We start from the raw sequence: 20899 nt of genomic DNA, 5'->3' as shown, positions 1-20899 counted from the left end.
TTCAAAGTACGTCACTATCACATCACTTTTAAAAGCCACCATGGCTCAATAATGATTATATTTAAGTTGTTATTGACATGTTCCAATAATAATCGAATGCAAAATCTAACGCTGATTTATTTTGACTTTGGCAATGACTTTAACAATGGCCGATTCTTATCATGACCATATAAAAACCAGAATTAGGCTACACTGCCCAAATGCTCTGATTGATATCAGATCAATCTTCAGTAGATTTACAAATATTCTACATAAAATTGTGGCACGTCAAAGGTCCCTTAGCTGCAATATTACAACCAGCAAGTTTTACGATGTCATGATGTATCCTCTCGCATGATGTCTATAACTCATTAATTGTAAAAGTTATACCCGATACATAACAATTTTCTTCAAATATTTGAAGTTGTGATTTTTCCGTGTCAAGTGTGAATAGTACAATAGTGAATTATATTCCCACGATGTTTGTGGAATGCCTGTTTGCAAGGTCCCGTCAAATAAGGCCTACTTGGGAATTATACATTGAATATCACTATTATTGATGCTGCGGCCCGCGGAGTATTCAAAACTAGGAAATTGGCCCGCACGAACATTTGACTTGGAGACCTCTGCCCTATGCTATATATATATATATATATATATATATATATGCTATATATGTAACCGACGAACTGTATGAATAGCATAAAGGTTGAACACCCCTAGAGTACACTTACTATGAGGAATCAGTGTGTTATGTGGTCACGGGTGTACGAGTTTCGAGCAAACGATAAAACGGTGTACCATGACGAAAAGGGTTGAAGAGCACTGCTATAGACAAACAAAAACAAAATTGAACATGGATTTGATAATAGGACATGCGTTAGAAACATTAGCGATATTTTATAAGCTGGTTATCATAAATCAATTAGTCAAAATTATGGATGAAAGTAGGTTGTGCCGATTATTAAGGATGGACATTTGACTATCAGAGCAGCGATCAGCTTATGGATATATGCAGATTCAGCGTTTGGTCAACTTCAATATGCACAATGCTGACAGCGTCATAAGCAGCATATCACCTTTTAATACCTTTCAGTGACAGGCGTACTGTGTCAAACTTGCCTCTTCATGTACTTTTCACGTACTCAAAACTTTTCGCTCTTATTAGTCATTTGGAAATTTCATTATGAATTAGTTGAGACCGAAGTAATGAATGAATTACACCAAACTGCGCACAGGGAACGAGTCTCAAATATACAATCAATAACCTTTTCTTCATGTAGAGCACTGAAAGTCTAAGTTCTTATTAAAAATCACAATTGAGATCCGATCTAAGTCATTTCCTTTTCGATATTCTTGGGTATCAAGTAACCGATACGTTTCAAAATACGTTGGCCTCGAGGACAGTATTGCGCCAACAACAAAATATATCTCAACATTTTTGTTACATTTCTAGATGCCTTCGCGGGACGCACAAAGTGATGTCACGGGCCGTAGTACGCCAACCCCTGTTCTGGAAATTCTGACCAAAAGAACACTGCGATTAGCATTAGTACAAGTTGACACCAATTTTCGATGACATTTTTCCTGTGCAAAAAAAAAACTAGTGCTACGCGTCTTGAAGTAGACAATTCTAAAACCAGTGGATCGTGGCAAAACAACCTAATTTATTATTAGTAATTTAGTAAGATCAAGGGTAACCTACGATTAGGGTTGTATTTAAAACAGACATGTTTAAAACAAGGCCCTAATTTAAAACATGTTTTTATATTGTTTTTTAGGTTTTTGAAAAGTCATGACGTCACGAATATTTAATCGTGAAGTCATAGTGGATCGACATTGAAAACTGAAAATATAGGGTAAAAATCGTTCTTTCGACGGAATATCTGTACTATTGCTGTTGAACCGACTACTTTAAGGGTTTCAACCATCCCATATCGATATACGTCGACTATATCGGGTGGTAATCGTTCGTAGGCTCATACAACATGTTTTCACAATTATGACATTATTTTACGACTCAAAAAAATTTTTAAGGCCTTTTTTGAAACACTGTTTAAAACATTTTCAAATGAAGTGTTTTAAAACACCGTTTGTTTTAAATGCAACCACACCTACGATGTAGATGCCTCATATTTCATACGGTCCCACTGAATTTGGCAAATGTGGGTTTTACAATCATGCATATTTATTGTACATTTTAGGATGCTTTTAAAAATGTAAAAATCGTTCCTTTTCATTCAAGACAATTTTTAATTATGCATTTTTTGCAGTTGTGAAGTTATTCTGGACGATACTGCCTTCATTTAAATATGCATTATGGCCAATAAATCTTATGAGTGACGACGCCACGCGTCGGTCAGTTCTTTGTATAATCGTACTGCGTCTATAAGAACATGATTCGACACCACCTAAATCAAATTAACGCTAAGAGTAAATTGTTTCATCCATCATAAATGTAGAATAGGAGCGCCCATGGTATTGGAATCCGACAACTATCACACATCAAAGACATTCAACCGAATGAGAGAAGATTTCTGCTAAACGCACAACAATCCTGATCATAGTAAACTCTTATCGATATTTTAACCTCGAAATTTCTCATGGTAATTCCAAAGAAATCTAAATGATAAATACCAACTGCTTCAGTAATGTTGAAAGCAAATTTAGTCGCTGTAAACCAGTGGTTCTTAACCTTTTTTCCTCCAGCGCCCCATTTCGAAAATTATCGTGCTCCAGCGCCCCCCAACCTCATATTGTAGGTAATGTAACAAAGACAATGAGTAAGAGGGAGGGCCGTAACAGCACTTCGTCAACCCCCCTCAAAACGATTGCCTTGCGCACCCATAGCGTGATAATCCAAACTTCTAAGGGCTTCGCCCACAAGAACCCCGTAGCGTGATTTCGATGGTCAGCAAAGTTTGTGTGACCTGGTCGCCCTAGGTACCAAAATTTTCTATAATGCATGAATGAATAGGTGGTAATTATATATATGTGTCGCTATAAACTTTTTATCCTCTGAGCCCACGTAATCAGATTTACCAGTAGCGCTGTGTGAGCTGTTGAATGGGAAAATAAATGGCACGTAATTAATAACTAAACATATTCGTCCGTGCCCGTAGGTACCCTTAATTCGTTACCAGGGCCGTAACAGCACTTCTTCAGCCCCCCCCCAACAAAAAAGTTGGTCTTGGGCCCCGGGGGGCTTCGCCCCCAGACCCCCTTTCGGCTATCCGCTATTTGCTGATACTAGTCATCACCATTGGGTGCCCATTTACTGAGGCAGCTGTTCTCGCCTAGAAACGCGAAGCGCGAAAATTTCACTAATTAATGACCAAATTGGTCAATATGATCGGGAATTGCATGTATATTGAGATCATTTTTTATCCTCTCTCTGCTCACGTAAACAGATTTACAGGTAGAGCTGAGTGATGTGTGAGTGAAAAGCTAGGACCCCTCAATAATAATTATACATCTTCGGGCGTATACCCGTTGGCAGGAACGAAACGGCACTTCGTCAGGCCCCCCGAAAAAACTTTGGTCTTGGGCTCCCATATGGTGATAAACCGACCGCCCCCCCCCCACCCCCATCACGTTGCTCGCTTTTGCCACGGAATCAGCTGTACTGTTTAGCGAGCCATTGCGAAGCGCGAAGACGTTCGATAATTCATGATAAAATCGGTCAGTAAGATCGGGAATTGCATATATATTGCTATCAATTTCTTGTCCTCTCTGCTCACGCTACCAGATTTACCGGTAGAGCTGAGTGAAGTGCAATGTTCCCTCTAAGCTGCGCACGTGCGCAGTGCTGACACGGTCTATGCGCACGGAAAATCTACGTTGCGCACAACAAATCCGAAGTTATGACCTTTATTAGTCGTTACGCACTGTTGTCCAAGGGTCAGCGCAGTGAGTTGTTGAGTGTGCGCAGACTCATCAAAACTTATATTGAACATTGTGAGGTGTCTTGGAAACTGTAGGGCCCGTAAATAATAATTAAATATATTCGGGCGGGCGAACCCGTTGGTATGACTTCGTTGCATGATGTTATTTCGTGCCCTCCTGTCTGCTATATCACAAAATATAGAATCGCCCAACAGGGATATCGTCCAACAGGATTATCTAGGTTTAGATATCCCTGTCGCCCAATCGCACTAAACTAAAAGACGTACCCGATTTCAAATTGGTATTTCTTCACTGGCATATAATTTTTCCCTGCCAGATGGAATTCGTCTTCTAGGGTTCATATTGCCAAGACAGGAACATTCGGTGCCAGTCATTTAGGCGCCCATGGACAATTAAACCTATATGTCTTTTGTAGGCTATATATAACGAAGTTTTCGGTGTTAATTTGCTCTGAATACTCATTAAGGATATGTCCTACCACCACATCATCTACTGCGAAGCCGTTTTTCTCCAGCGCCCCCCCATACCGCCCCCTGAGCCCAGCACCCCCATATCGCCCCCTGAGCGTTTGCGCCCCCTTCAAAATCGCCAGCGCCCCTTAGGGGGCGCTGGAGGCAAGGTTAAGAACCACTGCTGTAAACGAATGTACAAATCTAAAATGAATTCCTTCTCACGCGGAATAGCAACAGTCTATACCTGCTCTTTGGTATTTGCTTTTTCATTCATCAATTCGAGCCATTGGTTCCTCAAGCGGCGGTAATTCCGTTTCTCCAAGTTCCCTTCAATCATTCGTCTCCGCATATCCTTTTGCATGTTGAAATTATATAGATAAGGCAAAGTACCTGCATACAGCTTAATTCAAAGTTCATGAAACGTTGGGCATACAATCATATTGACTGCTGGGTAGGGCTGTTCAAAAATAACTTTTTTTTTCGATTCAAGCCGGTCACCTCTTAAATCGTCAGGTTGCAGTGGAAAACCTTGCTCACCAAATTTCACTCGATTCCAACCAGTAAAGGTTCTCCGCAGATCCAATTAAAATTTTTAATTTATCATGAAAAATTGAAAAAAAAAATTTCCAAATTTTTCTGCTAACCCCATGAAATTGTTGAGCTGTCGTCAAAGACGTAGTAAAACAAATTTGAGTCAATTCCGATGAAAATCCTCGGATTATTCTTGATCGGTGGATAATCCGTGATTTATAAATGAAAAACACACATAATTCCGCTTCTACTGGTCGGAATTGACTCAAATTTGTTTTGCAACGTCTTTGAAGACAGCTCAACAATTTCATGGGGTTGGCAGAAAAATTTGGAAATTTTTTTTTAAAATTTTACATAATAAATTAAAAATTTTAATTGGATCTGCGGAGTCCTATACTTGTTAGAATCGAACCAAATTTGGTGTGCAGCGTTTTTTAGGGTAACCTGACAATTTAATCAGTGAATGGCTTGAATCAGAAAAAAAAAGTTAATTTTGAACAGCCCTACTGCAGGGGTGGCCGACGATTTTGTTAGATAATATGGCAGCCAGATCACTGCAAAGTGGTAAATAGTACCCTGGGTGCCAAATATTCATGTTAACTTTTCATATCTTTTTTCGATGAACTGCGGAATCATCTAATAATTCACATCGGTTTACTTCACGCATTGAATTGTTATGAATACATACTAGGATTTGTATAGTCGCGCGATTAGCAAAAATTTTATCGAATTCGTGAATGACCTGCGTCATTAGTATCTGTAGCTCCCCATACTATCACATATTTATACTTGATGCGTGCTGTGATCAGATGCAGTCATAATGATGATGTATCTTCGGGTGGGCTAATTGATATTAATTACATTGTTACATGCTGTTAATTCATGATACTCAGATTGCAAATTTCACTACTAATTTAAAATAGAAAAAGGTAGCATTGAATGACGTGGTGATTATTTAAAATCTCTCAAAAATTCGAGAGTCAATTCGTAAATTCAATTCTTACGTTGACGGCCGCCATCACATACTATAATTGCATTACACGTCGACGGAAGCAAGTGGTTCATTGCGCTGAGCGACATCGTAACGACAGCAATGGTTGTTAGTTGGAGTCTCGACTCTGCTAAGTTTCTATGTGTCGGAGGTTTCACTGCCGGGCTCCTAATCGATGACGTCACGGCCATAGCAGTGCTTGAAAATGTGATGGTGAGTCGAATCCATAAAGTCGGCAGGAAACATCAAGCTACAGGCGCATGAAAATGGGAGAGACTGAGGGAGGAAGCGCGAGAACGCGGAAGCCGTCCGTAATCTTACACAGATGTAACTGACGTAAAAAACACTGATAATTACTGATATTTCTCTGCGTTGCGCAAATGACCTTAAAACAAACGTGTCGACGGCCGCTATTTTTTTTTCTTTCACGGCCAAAGGTTAGCCATCCATGGACTGCTTAGTTCCATATCTACAAATTAACGAAAACTCGAACCTCGCTCAAAATGTATATACTGATTATAACCCCATGAAAATGTTGAGCTGTCTTCAGAGACGATGCAGAACAAATTTGGCTCAATTCCAACTAGTAGAAGCGGAGTTATTGGAGTTTTTCGTTGATATTTGTCGGATTATATTTATAGTTTGAAATTTATCTTTTTTTAATTTTCCTATTTAAATTAAAAATTTTAATTGGCTCTGCGGAGCCCTATACTTGTTAGAATAGAACCAAATTTGGTGTGAAGCGTTTATTAGGGTAACCTGACAATTTAATGACTGAATGGCTGAAATCCAGAAAAAAAAGTTATTTTTGAACAGCCCTACCTCTCACACATCTTTCGATCAATATATTTTAGGAATCACAAAAATAAGAGATTTAGCAGTAAATTGAATATAATTTACAACCTGTTCCCTCATCCATTCGTAAATTTTATTCTTAGCAACTACATCCAGACTTTCTCGCAGTTCCTCCATGCTTTTCGCCAGCCGATTGCGACTCAATTCAAGACTCAGTGCCGACTCTGTACGATCCTTGAAGTTTTTAATCGTTTTTATCGATAGATCCGAGTACAATCTTCGCATCATCTCTTCGGAGTAACCAAGGGTTTCCTATTATATACATTTGTATCTTAATTATAATGGGTGCTGAAACCCGGACTCTATTACATTTCTCTCAGAACACCGTACAACTATTGGAGAATTTGCACTCCTGTCTAACGTAATAATTATGAGGCCTAAACTTGTTCCGATCAAACTTTTCGCTCTGGTGTACAACACATAGAACTGATAGCACCAAAATTCCAGCAATACAAATCGAATGCTTGCCTTCATTGAATGAGCCTCATATATTTAGAGGTTCGCGTACACAAACGAAATTTGGTAGGCTCTGCCCTGTAGACTTTTTTTTTCATATATCACAATTTGTAACATCTTTGATTGAAATTCCTCACATTTCATCTTCGGATCAGTCAAGGCATGGCACTGGCAACATGAAAATATCAGTACTAAACAAACATTCACCTTCTCAATATCAAAAAAATTACTTGATTCGCTACAAAAATATGCTCGAAATATTCAGCTTTTTGTTTGTGAATATTTAGTGACTCTCTGCTGTGAGATTGAACGGCAATCAAACAACGTCAAGAACGGAGTACACTAAAAGTAGGTAGTCAGCGAATGATGCTTATTCAACCAGCTGATGAAATTGATACAAGGAATACATCGCTGTCTTATGTGAAAAATCAAGCAAGAGTACGGGATCCATCTTGATTTGATATGTGTATTGTATCATAAAAACTAGGGATGGTGTGAACGTGAGGTTCACGTTCGCGTTCTGTGTGTGAACCTCGGAAATTTGGAGGTTCGCGTTCACAACAGAACCTTACTAGGTTCTGCACTGTGAACCTTTGTCATATATTACAATTTTCACTTCATTATAACATCTTTCGTTCAGATTTATTGCATTTCAACTGCGAGCCACTCTATGCATGGCGCTGACAGTATAAAAAATCAACACTAAACAAGCATGCACCTTGACAATCTCAAAAGTTTTATTGCTCTGTTACAAAAGTTTCCTCGAAATATCCAGCTTTCCGTTTGTGAATATTCAGTGACTCTCTGCTGTGAGCTTGACCAGGGATATCTAGATATCTAGATATCCCTGGCTTGACCCGCAATCACACAACATCACGAGCGAAATGTGTAGTCAGCGAATGATGCTTATTCAACCAAATCAATGAGATTGATATCGTTTTCTAGCGGGCGTACGGGGTCAATCTTGACTTCATATTTTTACTTTATCATTACAACCAAATCCGTGCGATTGAGGTGTTGGTTACTGCTGTATAACTTGTTAATGGGGTAATATCGGCAGCAAGTGTAGAAACGCGTTTTACACACTGCTCAATATCAATGTAGCAATACTCAGACGCTGAATACATTGTCCGGTCTTGCCTAGACCGTTAAGGCGTAAGCTTATATTTCCTGGTAAGTCCTCGTCGAAATTGTTGGCTAAGCGACGGAAGATATTGATTTTATCGGATTATTATATTCTTTGATTGCCTCAGTTGATACATTTAGATACGTTAACGCCAATATGTACTTCAGCATTGTGGCATTCTGTGACCCGAGTCGTCGCTAGGTATATCGTGTACAGTGTACAGTACACACTGCGTCACAATAATATAGGCTATCACTTCATTGAAAGATAGGATTAAAATTAGCAATATGACGTCACGTGACGTCATAAGGTTCACGTTCGTGTTCACACAGAACCTTTCAAAAAGGTTCGAGTTCACACGAACCTGAACCTTTCAGAGGTTCACACCATCCCTAATAAAAACCAAATCCGTGCGATTGTTCTGATGACTGCTGTATAATTTTTTTATCGACTAATATCAGTGGTTAGTATAAAAATACGTTATACATTCTGATCATTATCCATAGATCAATAGTCAGACGCCAATAACGTTGTCCGGTCCACTCGCCTAGACCGTTAAATTGTTGACAAAGTCTGCGCGCACAGACCAATGGGATCCGCGAAGAAGGCACTGATGATCATCCGACCAAATTGAGGACCATTTCAAATGCTCATCACTAATTTGCAATCAGACGAAGCAACAACATCAAAATGCAATAGAAACGCGTTTCCGTTGCAGCGAAAATCGAGTAAATCGGGAGTCGAGTCAAAGTGATGACATATTTTTAGTCAACACCACACATTACCGCAATATGCTGGTAATTCGGAACTCCATCCCTGGCCACCCTACATGTTCCGCACTCATAATCATGTTACTGCGCAGTGTAATGGTGAGTTTTTTGGGACACGTAAAAAAATCAGAGGGGATATTGTTGAGGACGATTAAAAAGGCAACTTGTTGATCAACATAATGTGGCCTGAGTCACCGCTAGGCATCGTGTACAAGTACATTATTATATGGTTATTAGGTATGGTGTGAACCTGTGAAAGGTTCAGGTTCGTGTTAACGCGAGCCTTTTTGAAAGGTTATGTGTGAACGCGAACGTGCACCTCGTGACGTCCCGTGAGGTCATATTGCTAATTCCAACCCTAAATTTTAGTGAAGTTACAGCCTATATTACCGTACACGATACCTAGCGACTACTCGGGCCAGATAATGTCACAATGCTGAACTACAAAAGTCAAAAGTCGACAGATGGGGCAAACCAATAATCCCATAAAATCAATATCTTAATTCTCTTAATTTGCCAAACATTTCGACTATGACTTGCAAGGGAATATAAGTTATCGCCATGATGGTCCAGGCCAGGCCGGATAACGTATTCGGCATGTGAGTATTGCGAAGTTTATACTGGAGCAGAGTGGAAAAAGGGTTTCTATACTTGCTACCGATATTACAGTCCGACAACCGGATTGTAGATTTCACGTTGTTTGTTGCGGTATTTGGTTATGACAGTTCATTATTCTGGCTTTCAGAGCTATAAAGAAATATGAATTCCAAAAGAAGGAGGACATTTAGGCGTTCACGTAGGACATTTTCGATTTCCTGAAAACGGAGGTCAAATCCTCATGAAGGAGGACATAATGGTAACCCTAATGAATTACCACTTCACAGAAATGCGAGGTGGAATCATCAGTAGAATAGGATAATCTCGATTAATCTCTAAGAACAGGAGAACCATGAAACACAAATCACTTTTATTTGTCTTTCTCGTGGCGACCAATTAGGGAACCGCTATTACAGCGTTAGTTGTCTGACACAAATCTGCGCTCGGAGAACATTCCATATAATATATTTTACCTATATGCATGACTGCCCATTACCATTGATTACGAACCTCGATTTCGTCGATAAAATCGTCTTGTGCATCCTCCATTTCGTCCCTGATAATTGCCATTTCCTATAAATAAATATTGCGCAAAATTAAAGGCGTAAGTTACTTGTTTCTCATCTTTGCCACAGTTTCGTTGTGTTAGTTAGAATAAATCCCCTGGGAATTTTACCAAAAACTGATGCTATATGCTATATGATATCTGGTCCATCCTTGAACAGGTGATATGCTTGTAATGAACCATAATTTAGGAATGGTTTTAGGAAATTTTCGGTTTTATCTTTACCAATTGAGTTACGCTTTAAATCCGAACCAATCACTAGTCAGGAATCGCGCTAAAATGTATCGGATGATTTTATAGCTGGATTAGAAGGATTCTTTACGGAACGGAATGTAAACTTGTTGAACATCGACAGTATATTCTGAGGTGGTGCCAAACCGATTTGATTATTTGAAAGTGATTCCGACATAGCACATTTAAATATACAATTGAATAGTATATTCATATTGAAATTAAACCAAGGATTTTTGGCTCGAACTCGTCAGGGGTAATCGTCCCCAACTAGTAGTATGACGTCACCAGCATGGAATGAAATCTCAAATTAGAGAACGTTCAATGCCCTATTTTAAGGACTCCTTCTGTAGAGAAAGCTTGGGCTGATGTATTTTGATGAAGGTCGACTCCGAGGCACACAGATGAAAGTGTGAGCAGCCACATCCGATGACGCGAAATCTGTCGTCTCGATAATTTGTTGCAAAAGGGGGATTATCTGACGGATGTTTACCAATGACAGAGGTTATAGCTTTTCACATTTTGACCGATACAAAATCTGATATTTTAACCCTAACATCTAATTGGTGGCAGAAATTTAGAACATAGGCCCTAATCCAGTATCATCGTAATTTACTCACGGTAACACTTGAACTGCGCTAGAAAGTATAGTGCGCCTAGTCCAATAAGTATATAAATTGTAATACCGGTTGTCACAGCTTTCCTAAATTTCCACCACTAATAAAACTACGTGGGTCGTCAAAAATCAAGTCCACAATACTGAAGGTTGTCTTACTTCGTGAACTATAGATTGTGGAATTATGAATCCCTTAGAAAGCATAACGTCATGTTCGATACCGATATTTAGTCTAACACGGAAATATATATCTAACGGATAGTAGTCAGCCAGCTCTAGTTTGATTATTACAGAGAACACCGATAAAACACTATCGACATGGAAATTTTACGAAATGGACTGTGAGCGTTGGAACGATCAATGCAGATTATTTATCTCACCACACAATGAACTCTAGAGTGTACATCAGGAGTCTCAAACTTAAGTGTGCATCGCGGGCCGTGCTCCTGGTTTCAAATGACGCCGTGGGCCGCAGAATCAATAATAGGGGCATTCAATGTATATCATTTCCAAGTAGACCATATGTGACGAGACTTTGCAGACACGCATTCCAAAAACATCGTAAGAATGTAATTTAATACTGTACTATTCACGCTTGGCGCGAAAAAAAATCACATTTTGAAATATTTGAGTAATATTGTTTCTATTCTGGATATTTCTTTAACTAATGAGATATAGACACCACGTGAGAGGACAAATGCATTATGATATCGTAAAAGCTGTCGCGTTATTATATCGCCGCTCGCGGATATTTTTCGTACCACAATTAGGTTACATGTTGAATCTTTTATAATTAACTAAAGATTTCTCGTGCCCCAAACGGGTTCACGGGCTCCTGGTTAAGAACCCCTGAAATAGAAATGTCTAATAGTCAAAGAATTCATTGATGCTACAGGTATGTGGAGCGGACCACTACATTACTCGCCACCGGCGATAATAACATGAATAAAGAGACCAAAGAACACCTAGGATGTGATTGCCGATACATACGGTGACAATAGAATGCCAAAGATTTTCATATTGAGATGATTAAATAGTTATATACGCTACGCAACGCGAGCTACGGCCTTTTTGTATGTCATTATTCCCATGATAGTATGATAATTAGTCGCGTCAGTGTACCAAGTCACGGTGTTCCGAGTCTCGGTCCTTTTATGATTTTTACGTTTGACCCGTCTCAATTCTAGTCATTTGTATTTCATCAACCAGTCGGTCCGAATTCGTGTCATTTTACGAAAGGTCGCACCAAAGTCGAAATCACAATTCTGATTAAGACATCATCAACGCGTCATGTTTTATCATCATGAACTACAAATGTGACATATTAGCTGATCTTCCACCGCAGGGTACCTTTGGAAAATGATGTATAATAGCAGAGTTTAGTGAGATTCCAAGCTTTTGGACTAGTTTTGGAGTAAGCTTTACGTTCTCAAATCGAAAAGGATATGTGACAGTTGAAGACGTTGTCTGATACTTGAAAATCCAAAATGCCCTCGCAGGCCGCACAAAATGTCCTCGCAGGCCGCATGCAGCCCGTGGGCCCCGTGTTTGAGACCTCTGGTCTATATCATGGGTGACAAATTCAATAAGGATCGCATGCCACATTCACACATTTGATCGCTTGTGGGCCGTACAAGGTAAATGATTCCGAAATGGTACATCCTACTCAATGCGTTTCTTTTCACTGGTATGCTGCATTATCAAGACAATGCAAAACGCCTAATATTGGCAACACCAGTAATCGGAAAAAGTGGCAAAATTACAAGAAGAGACCGACTTGATATGATTATAAACCGTGAAAACAGTGGCTGTATCTTGCGGATTACAATGATGTAAGTTGGTATATTGTTATGCTCCCTTTATTTTAGTCATGATGTGACGTCGGCCCAGCGTATGCGCTGCGGGAAAGATAAAATATTTTAAATTGGTAACTGTGACATGGTTCAATATTGTTTATTCAATATTCTGGTTCCTACCGAGGCTGGGACCTTTTCGAATTAAAAGTTATGCAACATTGAGATCAGTTGTATAATATTTTCCATGTAACTACTATATTCTATATGCAACTTGCACAATGCGGTTTCGCATCGGGGTTCCCACCCTGTTAAAAGATAATTATCTTTATGGCCATTTTCTTTTGAACTGTGAACTAAGTGTGAACATTATTGCATTACCGGAATTCGCTGTCTAGTGCCCATGTCGCCTACTTGTTACTAACATTGTAGAGAACAGGATGAAAGCACAAGAGGGTCATGAAATGCAGTGACGAGCATTGGCGGATTCGGAAATGATTCGGATCGGATTTTTCTGATTCGATTAAAGTTTTTGATTCGGATATTTTTGGATAACGTTGACTAGACGTGACTTTTAATTTCAAGTCAAAAGAGTACATCGTCATCTCGACAACAAAAACGGACAGTGTACCCATAGGGTTATGACTTGAAAAAAAATTGCCTGTAGCAGGAATTAATGAATATGTGGGTATAAATTATTAAAATTATAATAATTTTGTTCAAATCGAAAAAAAATGTCCCGCACAAACTAACTTCAATTTTCGACACTGGTCCTTTTGCACTTCTGGTAAATTTCATCAATCAATTTGACTTTCCTTTCTGTTATTATGTTAGTGCCAGGGACATCTACGACGGACATATCCGACTTTTAATGGGATTCTAAGGCACTTCATCGCTGCAGTACATTCGAGCGCAAAGATAGCAGCAAATAATTCTTGGCATACTCTACAGCTCGACCGATATTGGATTTTTGGTAGATACCGATAAAACCGATATCTAACGCCTTGGACGAGAACCCCAATACATTCAGCCGATATTGAAAGGAACTTGGAATTGGATATACATTAAAGCACATTTTCAAAGCTTCATAGCATTTATTTGAACGTCTTTATAGCCATTGTTATAGTGCAACATGAAATAAACTAGAAAAGCTACGTCTGGACACCTGTTAATTGTAAGCTATATGTCATTTATCAATATTTTCAGTCTAGCAGTCAGAGCTTATAGTTTTCTGACTTCCTATACCGCTATGTCTGACGCCACGAAAATTGCCGATAATTTTTCAGCTTCACTGGCCGATACGGATAATTCTTTCTAAGATTGATATCGTCCCGATATTATCGGCGAACCGATAATCGGCCGGGTTCTAGTATATTCCATCTTTAGACGTCTGGTTAGAATACCAGGCTTACTGATACGCATTTGCGATGAATAAGCATGATTGATGTGGATAATTGTTTTCGTAGTGTTTTGCCATATCAACTCCAAGTTTGTAGCTGAGAGTTGAATTTGTTGAGGCTGTTGGATTGAATAACTCTGATATATGCTTTAATAATCGATAAAATTATATTGGAAATCAATGTATTGGTGGTTTGTTAAAACTATTGCTCATCATTACAATTCGCAGTTTCACAACAACACCATTCCGCCGCCCAGTATCAACAGATGCTGAGTCACATATGATATGACATTTTCAAATTTTCCTCTAATTCCTCTACTCGGTTTTTTAGACCGCTGAAAATATGTTGAGTTGTTATACTTTCGCCTTTTCGAACAACCAGTTCGATTAGTGTCAGACAAATTGAAATTATACGATATATATACAATCTACATGTAAATTGAAATTATTAATCATTTATTAATTATTTAATTTTGACTGTAAGCAAAAAAACGATCGGATTAATTCAATCTGTGCAATCATAACACTGGTCAACAAAATGAAAAAAAAAATTGGCAGGACATCTGAGAGCCGTTCTTAGGGTTTTTAAGGTTGCTGATTACGAATATCACATTAGTTTTGTCAGATTGGCTCTTTGTCAGAAGATATTTATACCCCTAAAAAGCCCAAAATTAATGTATTTACCCTTAAATATTTCATTTGGTAGAAAGTAAATCGTATTTTTGCAAATTTTATACTGCCAATAAATAACTAATTGACTATGAAGAGCCCTCATGTCATTCTCAGTCATTCTATCAGTATTAACATGACATGATGTGAAATATTTGTTTGTCAAAAAGCAGTTTGTCAAGCATGAAAATTGTACTTTTGCACAACGGAAATTCATATGCTCCTGTACCAAACGGTCATTCTACCTAGATTAAAGAGAAGTATAAAACTATAAAATTTTTCCTTGGAAGGCTTAATTTCAGGCCCAAGATGATCACTGCATGTTTGTCAAACTGTCAACTTCCTTTTATTATTGGTAAATGGATAATTTTCCACTGAGTCAACAAAATGGATATACCTAGTAGCCCTATCAAACGAGAAGCTTAAATCTGGTATCTGGTATATTCGAATACCGATGGAAGATTCTAGTTTCACATTAGCAAGTAGTTCACTGCCTGTAATTTCTCTTGAGATGTAGTAAATAAAACTTTTTAGATGATCATAATGCACCCAACCACAAACAACTGGTCCGAAAATTCGTATCTGCATATCGAACACTTGAGCACAAATATGAGCATAAAAGTTCTCTTCCTGTTCAGAACTCTTGATATATTTCCTGATCATCTTGTTGATTATCAATGGGAGAGGCTCTACCAAGACATCAGAACAACAAAAGAGAGATATAAGAGCAGATGAGATGAACAATCGAACATAATATGTCAGACCATTGCCGGAACCTTTCAAGAAACTGCATTAAATAGCTTACCGGCGAAAATCTTACAAAAAAAAAAAAATTTGATTTAAAATATACCAATAATATTATATTCCAACTGATTATTTCAAATTTACATTAGGTGGTTGACGTAAAACTGATTGAATCAATGCCACGTTAGTTGAGTATCTAGGTAAATACTTATGTACATGACTGGAGTATATTTATGTACATGATATCCGTGAAAATCTGTAACTATGATATATCTATTACCCTTAAATATAGTGCTGTTGCTGTATTTTGATTTAAAAGAGTCTTCTGCGTGTAAAAATAACAAGTAGATTGATTTTCTAAACTTTATAGTACGACTGAGCTGATTTTATATCTAGTCACTACCGTGTAAATGAGGGATTTTGTTCAAAATAGCGCCATGGGTTATCCCCACAACAAGAGCCAATTTGAAAAAAACTAAGGTCATATTCGGAATCAGTGCCTTCAGAACCCCCAAAACCACTCTTACTTTGTCTGCCTAAAAATATGTGTTGACCAGTGTAATTTACCAAAATACTATTTCAAGTTTTTGCAATAGGAATTGTGTCAGTTCCAATCAGTCGGCATATGTATTATATAGTCCAGTGCTTTTCAACCTGTGTGACGGTTCGCACTAGTGCGAATGAAAAAAATTTCAGTGCGAATGACGAGCGTGGTGCGAATGGTGCGAATGAAAAATCCGGATGAGTGCGAATGAAATTTGCCATGCTTCTCATTTTTTCCGACGTGAAATTCAAATAAACTTAACACGATATTAAGTACAGTGAGCCCTTAAACTTCGAAGCAATTCTAAAAACTTGTTGGTAGCTAGGCTTTTCTAGTTCACGAGTGACGAACGCTCCCTATGCGTGTACTGTATATTGCAAAGTCTGAAATAATATTTCCGCGCGAGAGAATTACGTCACTGCATGGAAATAAGGAGTAGAATCGGTATCAGTTGCTCACTTGCTCGGAAACATCCAACGTGTATGGATTAGAGCCCGACCGATATTGGATTTTTGCGCCGATACCGATAAAACCGATATCTAACACTTTCACCGATAACACCGATATATTCAGCCGAAATTCAAATAAGGTGGAATCTACCTCAAAAGGCGCATTTTCAACAGCTCTACAGTCATTGACATACTTCAATATGAAATAAACTAGAAAGGCTGTATCTGAACATATTGAAAGTGTAAGCTATATAAAATACAGCAATATTCCCAGTCTAGCGGTCAAGGATTATAGTTTTCTGACTTCCTACCACCATGTGACGTCACGAAAATTGCCGATATATTTTCACCTCCAATGGCCGATACCGATAACTCTTTCAAAGTGCGATATCGACTCGATATTATCGGCGAACCGATAATAGGTCGGGCTCTAGTATGGATAATGGATATTGTATACGGACCTTGTATGAATATAGGTAATAGTAGCTGATGCCAGTGTTGACATTTGGCATATTTTAATGCAAAATATTTGAATTTTGGCACGCATTCATTTTGGTTAACAGCAGGATTTAGCGTTTCTTCAACTATAACAATTAACACATTAGATCTATAACAAGTGTTGTTTACTCGTGTACCTAACCAAGGATTAGAGGCTGTTAAAAATAAAATTAGTGTAAGCACATTAGGGTCCTACGTCCAATGAATACTTATCTTGCATCACATCGAATTAGTAAGTCACTGGGCAGTTTATATACTGACCAGTGCAATGGCCTGTTTGTTATGCGAACTCCACAATTCAGGCTTAAGGTAAGCTTTCCTGTTCTTGGACTGATGATCTCAGGCCAAGTCTAGATCGTAAAGGCATAGGCCAATATATAACATATTGGCGATTCCACTAAGCTTGACGATCCATACGGAAAAGTTTGCCGAGTTCGTGTTCGTACCGCCATTGTGCTACAAACTTTGTAATACTCCGAACTCTACCGATTTAGCTTGAGCAGATGAGCAGTGAGCAGTGAGCACCCTCTGCAGAGCAAAATCAAATCCAACAAGCCGTATATGTCTTACGATATTCCTTATGCAGCCTAATTTAAGCTTAATTAGACTGTTGAACCTTATTACTCTTTATGTATAAGGATATGTGGGATAGTAAAGATAATTTGGCATTATTTCAGTCAGTTTTCCAATATTGTACGATTGACCTAAGAGTCATCCCGCAGTTGGCTACCCGGCCCGATATAACTGTGTGTTAATCATAAATCTTAAGTGAGTAATAATTATTCAAGAAGGTGAAAGTGTTGGCTTTGACAACAGAAGGATGCCGAACGTTGTTATTGAAAGATATGCTGATTTGTGTACTGCATAGATAAGAAGTGAATGAAGCCTAAGCTTATCCATAAACATCAGTCATCAATTACTCGGATTATGTGGGTTTGTATAGCAATGCATTCCTGATTTTAACGCCCACCGTACAATACAATCGGCTAGCATACCTTAGTACGCGAAGCATCTTTTCGAATGTTGTCAGAAAAATGAACCAAAGGTGCTAGTCGCAACATTGATGCTACGATTCAAATGCAGTTTCACTATTTTGTGCGTTCTAAATGCGAACATATTCACATCGCGATGACGTAACATGTGGATTGAGTGGCAAAGTGATATTGTAGCGATTGAATATTGCTCTTGGGTTCGCCCTTTAAACTGCACGATACCCCCGGAAAATGCAACGAACTTCTTGAGAACAACGGGAGTGCGATATCTGTGACTTTTCTACTGCGGTGATTTTAGTGCTTGATTATGATTAATCAATAATACGATGGGCTGAATGCAAAATAAGCTCTGTATCTCCAAGAAGCTCTTCGAATACAAAAGTGAGAAGTGTCTTCATTTTCTTTTGGTGTACTAAATTTCGGATGACTGGTGGGAATGAAATTATTTTTCAAAATAAAGTGCGAATGGAGCTCAAAAAGGTTGAAAAGCACTGATATAGTCTGTATCTACAAAAATGCCTATCCTTCAAACAGTGAAAACTGGAAAAATTTTGTGCGTTTTTTTTTTGTTTAACCAGTCTAAACGTTTGTTAATTTTGTAATCAGGACACGAAAGTTTATCGTTTGTGACTACAGGACACACAAAATTTGGAATATTTTCTATTCATAACCCTAGGTACCCCCTGTGACAGATTTGTAGTATTCTAAATGTGGTCTGTCAAATGCCCAGGCATATATAAATCAGCCAATTCTAGGCTTAGCCTTTGTAACGGGGTAAAGGCTACACCCTAAATGTATCTCAGCTGAGCTGAAAAATTGGGATTCTTCGGGAAAGTTATTATATTCGGATTTTTGGGATTTGCATTGATATTTTGATAAGATTGTGCGGATTAGGAAGGCTAGTTCCCCAGAGACTGGAGCTGTCAGATGGGTTTGGATTCTCAGAAATCAAAATCCGCTCATCACTGCTGGAATGTTTATGATGTGGTACATGAAGAATGAAGATATTGAGCATTTCTGTCATGGGGGATTATTTTCGTGGAGTATGGCTTATTAAATTTCAACATTTTATATAAATGTATAGGGTAACACTGGCATTTTTAAAATTTCCTTGCAATTATTTTGCAGAACCAAAACGTCGTCTAGCGCATTGGTTACCAACCAGAGGAATTCCCCACTTCAGGGGAATTTTGAATTTGTTAGGGGGAATCTGGCTTTAGGGTTGTATCGGAAGATACACTGGGTTGGCAAGGTTTTTAGACTCTTATTGTAGAACTGTTAAGTATGAAACTAGTTCTTTACAATTGCAATTTTTGTGGTGGATTCTAAGCTAAGTGTATTTTTTAAATGCCTTCCGTAGAAATTACACCACCTGATAAAGTTAGGCTCGCGAGACGATTTCGTTGGATCGTGACAGCCTCTTGACCAAATTGCTGCTAAACAGGAAAGTCAAACCGAGGTCGACTTCAGAATTCCGATACCTAAGTGTTGGAGGTTTATCTAGGCTCCTCCTCGCCACCTCATCCGCGTAAGAGGTGTCTTACAAAACGCCTAGAGGTGGACCGTGCTATAGGTCGGCAGTTACGGAAAATAATGAAGAATATCGACCTGGTTTAAATGATCATAGTAGTCGACAAACACCATATGAATACTACAAAACCAAACAAAGCCGAATTCAGCACAAAGCCGCAGAGGAAAATGTTTTCCTTTTCAAGTCAACATATGAGCTAACGTGTAAAACATACCGAATTCATCGATTCATCTCAAGGTCATATCAAGCCGACTTGGTGATTTATTTTTCGTCGGCGGCTACCTGACCGGTAAACTTAGATGTACTTTACCAAAGTGCAGGGCGGTTCGCATTCGACATAGTCCGGAAATATCTGAATATGTTTGGCCATATCTTGCTCAGTCAACAAAAGGTTGTGCGTTAAAAAGCACCTTTTTTTAGTCGCAGCTAGGCAACTTTTTCCTAGGGGGGAATTTTAGCTCAAATATTGGCCAATGTGTCCACGAGACGAACAATTTTGGGAACCACTAGTCAAATGGCTTAGATGCCTCCCACGGGCCGTATGTTTGAGACTCCTGGTTTGCATTGACGTAAAAATACATTTTTCTAAATGCCTTGTGTAGATCTCATCCCTTTTTTGCCGTCGAGATATTTATCGACAATTCTATGTATGTTTGTAAAAGCGTCATGATTTCAATATGAGCGCAATGTATTTTACCATTTCTGCCCGTACTCTCCTCCATTCCGTAATCTTCTTTCTAGTGTCATCGTCTATGCTAATCACCAGTAGTTTTTTTTGAAGAGACAGAAGTGTTTTATTTTCTTCAATTTCTTCCTTCGACACATTGGCCGCAACCCTTTGAAGAGTTTTTTCTCTCAAGTTCTTGCACAATTCCAGCACCACTTCTTCGGTCTCACCTTCAACGGTCTGCAATACATGTTCATGTACACTGTAATTAGGACAGGAGAATCTATATGTCATAAACGTTGGCAATAGACAGACGGAAATAGTGCCGAGCTATATCCGACAAAATTTGTTATAATGGGTTTGCGCTTTCAACAAAAGATTCTCCTGATTGTGCCCGTCTGCCAGGATCAACACATGACTAAATATCCTACTCTCGAATCGCTCAGTATATCAAATATGGGTCAGGCCATTACCAACGATAAAAAATTGAAATAATATAGTCGCGCTTCGTTTGATTTTGTATCGCTAAATTTCTTTA

The 20899-nt window shown here is 38.6% G+C and overlaps 1 protein-coding gene and 1 long non-coding RNA gene across 2 annotated transcripts in view; one reads left to right on the top strand and one right to left on the bottom strand.

Annotated features, from left to right (window-relative positions):
* LOC145433928 (uncharacterized) overlaps window positions 1–20899 on the bottom strand; it is a 108509-nt gene that overhangs the window by 21983 nt on the left and 65627 nt on the right. The window contains exons 17-20 of the mRNA XM_080311186.1: window positions 20392–20601; window positions 10174–10236; window positions 6763–6966; window positions 4582–4689 (exon numbers count right to left, since the gene is read on the bottom strand). Of these exons, the coding sequence (XP_080167312.1) occupies window positions 4582–4689; window positions 6763–6966; window positions 10174–10236; window positions 20392–20601 (585 nt within the window). The remainder of the gene's footprint in view (window positions 1–4581; window positions 4690–6762; window positions 6967–10173; window positions 10237–20391; window positions 20602–20899) is intronic.
* LOC145434526 (uncharacterized) overlaps window positions 1–20899 on the top strand; it is a 369322-nt gene that overhangs the window by 305257 nt on the left and 43166 nt on the right. The window lies entirely within an intron of this gene.

This window comes from Botryllus schlosseri, chromosome 1 (genome assembly GCF_051294905.1).
Source record: "Botryllus schlosseri isolate E-star chromosome 1, Bs_hap1, whole genome shotgun sequence".
Classification (NCBI taxonomy): Eukaryota; Metazoa; Chordata; class Ascidiacea; order Stolidobranchia; family Styelidae; genus Botryllus; species Botryllus schlosseri.
This window is presented reverse-complemented; position numbering and strand designations above follow the sequence as displayed.